The sequence below is a fragment of the Apteryx rowi genome, unplaced genomic scaffold (assembly GCF_003343035.1).
Source record: "Apteryx rowi isolate R43461 unplaced genomic scaffold, aptRow1 scaffold_264, whole genome shotgun sequence".
Lineage (NCBI taxonomy): Eukaryota > Metazoa > Chordata > Aves > Apterygiformes > Apterygidae > Apteryx > Apteryx rowi.
The window spans coordinates 1,118,496-1,126,172 of NW_020449019.1; the positions used below are offsets into that span (position 1 = coordinate 1,118,496).

At 56.7% G+C, this 7,677-nt stretch overlaps 1 protein-coding gene across 1 annotated transcript; it reads right to left on the bottom strand.

The window, feature by feature from the left end:
- Window positions 1–1,601: 1,601 nt before the first annotated feature.
- On the bottom strand, window positions 1,602–6,542 carry CD14 (CD14 molecule). Its single transcript, XM_026067901.1, has 2 exons — window positions 5,475–6,542; window positions 1,602–4,360 (listed from the first exon to the last, which is right to left on the bottom strand). The coding sequence occupies exon 2, from the start codon at window positions 4,348–4,350 to the stop codon at window positions 3,013–3,015; it is 1,338 nt and encodes a 445-aa protein (XP_025923686.1). The 5' UTR covers window positions 4,351–4,360; window positions 5,475–6,542; the 3' UTR covers window positions 1,602–3,012.
- Window positions 6,543–7,677: the final 1,135 nt, after the last annotated feature.

Genomic DNA, 7,677 nt, shown 5'->3' on the forward strand with positions numbered 1-7,677 from the left:
CAGCTCTCCCCCGTCCCAGTGTGACTAGCGCAGGCTGCAGGAGGGCCTGGGCACTGCTGGATCTGGGTATGGCATGGAGGGCCTGGCACAGGCCTGGAGGATGGGGGAGACCCCCTTCCTTCTCCCACTGTCTGCTAACTCTCAGAAACCACCCACAAGAGAGGGACCCAGAGAGGCGTAGGGCAGGTCAACCAAAGGCTTCAGCACCCATTGGGATCCTGAGTGTGACAGGCCTCTGCTGGGGCTCCTGGTCTGGCACGTGGCTGGGATGGGGCCCCCCACTCCCATCTCATCCCTCATGGACCCTCATCCCCTTAGTTCCCTTGTCCCTGCCACTCTCACCTGCAGCCCCTTCTCTGCAAAGAGGAGCCATGCAGGGTCTTCGCTGTTGGCCACCTGGCTCTCCCCTGGCCCTGTAACACCAAACAGGGGTGATGCAGGGAGGGGGCCATCCCCACCAGCCCCCCCACCCACCCCTCACTGCTGGGTCCTGGGGATTTCACATCTTCCATCACCGTGAGCCTTCCTCCTGTGACCATGGCACCCAGCGCCTCTGCGTAGGGGAGGATGCCCTCTCCCCACCACCGCTCCCCAGGCCAGTCCCACCAGTATGACCATGGTCCCAGGGCCACCACATTTGTTGCTGTCCCCAAGGTGGCAGCACCCAACCCTAGTTCCCTGGGGAGGGGTTTGGACAGGGCCCCATGCCCAAAGGGGCTGGGACACTGCAGGCAGCCGTGTCCCAAGCCCTGGCCCTACCTGCTGCCCGGTGGAGTCCTACAGCTGCTCGTACGCACACATTCCGCTTGGCCTGGAGGGACATGCAGCAAAGGGGGAGTGAGCTGGGTCCTGCCCCAACCACTCAGCAGCTGCGAGGAGCTGGACAAGCCCCTCAGGACCGGGCAGCGTCAGGCCATGCCACGCCGAAGGCAGAGGACAGATCCCCCCAAAGCAGCCTGTGCTGTCCCACCTGAGGATGCTCACCTCCTCAGCATCCATGATCAGCTCGATATGAGCAAACTTGGAGCTGGTGTTTGGGACAGGGCAGGGGATGAGGTTACGAGGGGCGATCGCATTTCCGTGCATTATTAATGGGTGTCAGGCACGGCTGCATGGGCAGAGCTGGGCAGGGACAGAGCCCAGCCTGGAGGCATCACATCCTGCAACACCGAGCCCGACTGGCGAAGGAGTAGCGAGGTTTTACGATGTTGGAGATTGTTCGACGTGGGGCTGTTTGATGGCACTGACACCCCCAGGACTTCTCCAGGCCCTCGGACAAAGCAGCCGGGGAGGGCAATCGTAGCCAGGACTCTTGCTGGGGTCCGAGGCCAGCTGTCCCAGTGCCACTCATGCATAATTGATGCGGGTTGGCAAAGTGCCCTGGGGCACCTGCTCCCTGCGGGCCCTGCAGCCCAGCTCTCCTGGCTCTGCTCCCAGCTCTAGAAGCTGGTGGGGCCATGGGAGGCCAGTGAGCACCTGGCCCCGCTTGCCAGCCTTTAGTATGCTCCCAGCTCCACAAATGACATCCTTGCAAGCTGGGAACAGGAGAGGAGGGACCCTGGACCATCGTGTAGGCTTTCTAGACACCAGGAGCAACCACAAACCATGGAACCACATTTATTTGAAATCAGTCATACCAAGAAAGCACAAAAGGACTGACATCAGGACTGACACTCGCTGGTGGCACATACCCTCAATCCCCAGGTACATGCACACCCGCAGGCCCTGGAACCCCTCAGTAGACCCCAAAAACATCCAGGACTCATGCCTGGACCCTGGGCCTGATTTATCCAGTCTCCAGTTCTGACCTTGGGTCTTTCTAGATTCTGGTTTCCTACTCAATGGGTCGTCCAGCTTGTGTTTGCTAGCAGGTAACACAACCAATACACACACACATGCACAAAGCATAGAGAGGGAGGTCACACAGAAAATGTGGGGAACAGGTGCAGGGCTCAGCCAGACAAGCACCTTGACCAGCCCTGCTTACCTGTGACCAGCCCCTTTTCTTCCCCATCCTCTCTTTTTTCCCGTGCTTGTTCCTTCCCCAGCCACTCACCATGACCCCTCCCTTTCAGCTTTGATACTTCTCTTAAACATCCTACGGTAAGTTTTGCACACTCCCATAACCCCCCTCAACATCCCATAACCAGTTTGGTCTTTCCCGAGACCCATTCTGATAACCCAGAATAAACCTGTTTTCTTAGCAGTTATAAAGTTTGCGGTTGAACTTCTTCGAGGTCACACTGCAGATGGTCACCCACCAGTGCCTTGAGAGCTCCAGTCTTTGTTGCTGTCTCCGTTATCTCCTGCTCATAGGGTTTGTGTATGTGGGTGTTTAATTTATCACTTTTCCTTTCTTGTGTTTTTTCTCTTATGCTGAATAGCAATTAAGCAGATATCCTCACAAAACAGACATCCTTACAGACATGGCCTAGTCTGCAACCCCCAGGTCAGGAGAGGTGAAGGAGCAGGAGAGGGACCTGCGGAGGCTGCCAGGACAACTGTGCCGAGTGGCACAGGTCTACAAGAGAGGTGGGGGGAGCTGGGCTGGGATCGTCTGGCCAAGAGGAGCCTCAGCGGGTCTAAGAGGAGCCTGTAGCTACTTGGAGGGAAGTGAAAGCATGATGGAGCCAAACTGCTCTTGCTTGGGGCAGACGAGACAACAGGGGCAACGGGTGCAAACTAGGACTTGTGAGGTTCAGGCTTCCTCTCTAGGAGGTGCAGCCCTGGGACAGAGCACGAGGGCAAACTCCATTCTTGGGGCTTTCCAAGACTTGGCCAGACAAAACTGTGGCCACCCTGAGCTAATGCCTAGGACAGTCCTGCTCCATAGAGGAGGCTGGACTGAGGACCCCAGAGAGTTTCCCACCAGCACATCAGGGTCCTGTGAGACTTCCCATGGGCAGCTCCCAGACTTGCAGCCCCTGGAGCTGAATGTGCCATGGCCGAGATGCTGTAAGGGAAGCGCTGGTGGAAATGGTCCTACACCCTCTTCACAGCCCTGTGGCAGGCCTAGAACAGCCTGTACCTGGATTTAGCCAGGTAGACTGCTCCGGCCACACAGAGTAAGGCAAGGATAATGCAGATGGGAGTGATCACCGCAGCACTGTTGCACTGCAGTACCGAGACAGGCACATCCTTCACCAGAAAGCCCTGGTAGCGAGGGGGTGAGTGGCACACATAGTCCCAGGGCCAGGCTGGCCCAAGGTGCACCATTGCTGCCAGCATCTGGATTCCCCCAGCCCCGGAGCATGAGCAGTTGTAGGGGTTGTCAGCTGCAGCCACGTCCCTCAGGTGCCCCAGGAGCTGCAGCTCATCCCGTGGCAGCTCTGGGATCAAATTGGCATCTAGATGGAGGACTTCCAACATGGGGTAATTCCTGATGAAGGAGGCATCTTGCAGCATGTTTTGGCTGAGGAGGAGCGTCTTCAGGGAGCCAAGAGAGATGTCTAAAGTACGGAGGTGGTTGCAGCTCATGTCCAACACTTCTAGACTGGGAGGCAGAGGTGTGAGGACTTCATCCAAGCCAGTGCCAGACAAGTTAAAGATTCGGAGGGACATTGGCCACTGGCAGGAGGAGGCTGGACCAGCAATGAGCTTGTTTTGGCTGATGTCTAAATGCTGGAGCTCGTGCAGCAGCTGCAGGCTCTCACACACACTGTGGTAGGATGTCAGGTTGTTGCATTGCAGACTCAGTAGCTGGAGCTGTGGGAACGCGCCCTCGCAGAAAGCGGGCGTCAAGCTGTCATCCCTGAGGCTGTTTTGCGCCATGTCCAGGGAGCGCAGAGCTCTGAACACCCTGCCAACAGCACAGGGCAGGGCGGTGACATGGGAGCTGGTGATTGTCAGCTCCTGTAGGGTCTCCAGCCAGCTGCTCAGGCTGGAGAAGCCCTGCTCGTGGCCTGTCAGAGGGGCTGATGTCACATTGTGGAAGCTCAGGGTCAACACGGGCAATTCCTTCCCGGCCATTTCGGTCCAGTTGCTTCTCCCCACAAAACTGCAGCTCTCAAACACCAGCTCCTGCACTTGGGTGTAGGAAAAGAACTTCAAGACCCGGGCGAGGAGGACCTCAGGCACCAGGAGGTCACCAAAGATGAGTTTCCTGATGCTGAGGGTTTCCAGCATGTCAATGGTGGAGGGCTGCAGGTCGCTAATGGGTAAGGCTGCATACCTCTCCAGGTCTCCCCCCCAAAACTCCACGACAGAGGCCGGGAGGCACTGAATGATGCTCCCCAGGCTCTCCTCGGACAGGCTGCGGCACATGCAATGCTCCTCAGTGCGGTTGAAAAAGCACCTGCCTTCTCCCTCCACCAGGCTCAGCCCCAGCAGAAGGAGGATAGCCGCATTCATGGCAAACAGCCTAGAAATGAGGAGAGTAATGGTGAAAGGCAGCACTCTGCTATGGCAGTGGCAGCAGAGAGGAACATGCGAGGGATGGCAAGGGCTGATTTGGGCCTGCTCAGCACAGGAGAACCTCAGCAACGGGACAGCCTCATGGAGACGGAGCTGCCCTCCTCACACCTGCCCCACTGCCCTTCGTGTGGGTCCAGCACCCTCCGTCAGCACCCGTGTGGCTGGTCACCGGTTACCCAGCACAAAACTCTCAGCCCTTTGAAACCAGTGGTGAAACACCCGAGAGCTACACGTGTGCCACCTGCTCCTCAGCGCCGAGTCGGTGGCACTGCTCTGACCCAACCCCAAAAGCAGGATTTCAGCAAGATGGGGCTGAGACGCAGAGACGGGGGGCTCCCCCCGAGGCAGCGGCTTCTGGGCCCCACACAAGTTTCATGCTGGGGCCACCCTGCTGCAGAGCCTCCTGTTACTAAGTGACCGGCAAATTTTGAGGATCGGGAAAAACTAGAAATGCCGAGCAATGCACAACAAAGCCCGATCTATCAGTTTGCAAGACGGGAGAGCCACAGCTCTGTGTTTTTGCATGGTGCTCTGCGCAATCTGGGACAGGAAATTGCAGCAGAGGGCTTCATATTTTCCTCTTTCTCACACAGGAATTTGATTCATTACCAGCTGCCAAGGGAACAGTAGGAAATCATTTCTGAGGCTCTCTAATGACCCTGTCAGCACTGAGTATTGCTTTTCTGCCCAGCTGAAGGGAGAGTCTTATTAACAGCTTGCAAAAAAGCAGCAGTCAAAGACTAAAAGCTCCTAAGACTGTGCTACCTCAGTTCCATCGAGGACCCCTAGAAGTGGTGGGAAGGGGCCTTTGGGCGCCTCCAGTCCAAACTCCTGCTTGGAGCAGGTCTGTTGCTGGCACTAGCCCACGCTTGCCACAGCTTTGTCTGGCTGAGTCTCAAAAACCTCCGAGGACAGAGATCTCCCCACCGCTCTGTGCCGTCATGGGGCTGCACCACCCTCTGAGGGAAAAACTATCCTCCTAGTGCAAAGAAGCACTTGCATGAAGCCTCCCCTCACCAGGGAAGCAGCATTAAGCAAGGGTGGGTTGTCCAGGGACTCACCGGCCAGGTCACGACTGAAATCTTTCCCTGCGCTGTGGCTGTTTCCTCTTGCTGCTGCCAGCTCCTAGGTTCAGGTGCCAAAGGCTCTGCAAGTGCTCTGCTCTCCAGAGCCAGATCTTCCCCTGCCTCCAGCCTAAGGAGACTTCACAGCCCGCAGGTGTCTTCCAGTTGCTGCTTCCTCTTTTGCAGCCCTGTCTTGCTTGTGTTTAGCGAATCCCCCCCTGCACCACCCGCCTTGATCCACGCGCCCGGGGCTAGCAGACATGTGGCAGCAGGCTCCCGGGTGCTGCACCGCTCCTGATGAGGAACTTCCTGAGCATGACGGGGCCTCCTGTGCCTTGGAAAGCAACCGCCCCAAGTCACTTCTGCTCCACTTCCCTGCAGCAAAGGGCTCTCGGATAATTACAGCTGCCCTTGGCTGCGGGCAGGGAGGGGTGTTGGTCTAAGTGCCAATAGTTCCAGCTTTCCTAGGAAGGATTGGGGAACAGTGGGGTTGGGGTGACCTGAATGCAACCGAGTCTCCTGGGTGGTCAGCACCCTGCAGCTGCCAGTGAAGAAGGATTGTCACACCCTGCCTCCAGACAGTCCCTGGATCCCTGTGTCCCACGTAGGATGGGGACATCTACTGACAAAATATTCTTCGTCCCCATCAGCCTCTCACACAACCTGCTCCACACTACACAGCCCAGTGCTGCAAAGGGCACTTCTTCACCCAAGGTCAGGTGTCCTTGGCAAGCTGGCTCCTTGGCTTGGCCAAGGAAACCACACCCTCTGCCCTGTGCTCCAGAGGTAATTACTGGTGGCAGTGCCTGCTCCAAATTTTAATGCTGCCAGTCGGTGAGCAGAGATCACTGGGCATTTTGAAAGATTCTGGTTTTCCTCCACAAGGGTTTCTCTATGTCGCTAAAAGATTTTAGAAAGACAATGAATCAGCACAGCTGGAAGACGCATTTCCTGGTTTGTTGTTGATGTGACCCAGCAGGAAGACATGATCAGCACAAGAACCTCTGGGGCCCGGGATGCCCAGTCCAGGCTCTCTGGCACTGTCTTTCTGGGGCAGGCAAAGGGAAGATCTCCTTCCAGTTGTTACATGCATGGCAGTTCCTTTTCTTGCTCTCAGCATTGCGGGCTCAATGTTGCACTAATTTCACTTCCTTTTCTTGAGCAATCCAGCAATTCTCCTTCTCCATTCTTGGGTTACATGAAACCACTTCCATGTAAATTGCTGAAAAGTTGTAGCAGCCTTTTTGAGTTCTCCTCACTACTTCCCTTAGTGAAATCAGTGCTTCTAACTCTCTGGGTCTGGTACTTTTTAACTCTCTATTCTTGCTATCTGCTGCAAATTTGCCCAAACAGTTTCTTGTGAAAACTAAGCTCTTCCATCTCCTTAGCAGTCAGCCACATTCAGCTTCAAAGACATTTGCTTTGCACCTGTCCTTTGAATGACATCCTTCTGGCTGTAATTTCTGCTGGGGCAGATCCCAGGACACTGAAACCCATTGTCTTATGTTGCTGGTGAGTCTCTGGGCTTTTCTGGATTCATCGAGAATGCAGTCCACCCCCGTGGAGACGGAAACCTTGCCTGAGCCTGGAGACTGCCTGGTTTCAGCCCTGCAAGGCTAGAGTTCATCCTCTTGGTAGTTTCCATCACCCGTGTACGCTCACATCCGTATTGCCATGTGAGGAAACCTGCGGAGGTCACGGAAGAGTGCTTACGTGGAGATGGCCACCACACGATCTCTGTGGCCGAACAGGGCTCCTCCGTTTGCCCCGGCCATGGCCCGGCTGCTTTATTAAGCCGTAGTAAAGGGATGACCTGTTGGCATCTCAGCAAAAGCCTGTCCTTGGACGGGCTGATGTTTCACGTCTTTATGCCCCCCGGACAGCCAGACCTCAGCCTGGACGTCCCTGCTGCCTGGCCGGGAGCAGGAACGGCACCTTGGCTCGCACCCCGCGCTCAGCAGAAGAGCTGTCCCCACCGCCCGGGCACCAGGACACTTCCACCACCCCGCGGGCCCGAATGGGGCCGTAAGGAAGCAGGATCATGGGAAAGGGGTTATGGCTGCCTGGGCCCCCCCCGGTGTGGACATACGGCCATACGGCACGAGGGGGACAGAGGGACCAGCCCTGCTACCAGGCACCGAGGGGGCCCTGCCTTCCCGGGGGCTCCCGCCGGGATAACGCTGTGCCAACGGCAGGAGGC

What these genes read in the sequence shown, in the direction of transcription:
- CD14 (XM_026067901.1), bottom strand. Translation starts at nt 4,350, where the DNA reads ATGAATGCGGCTATCCTCCTTCTGCTGGGGCTGAGCCTGGTGGAGGGA.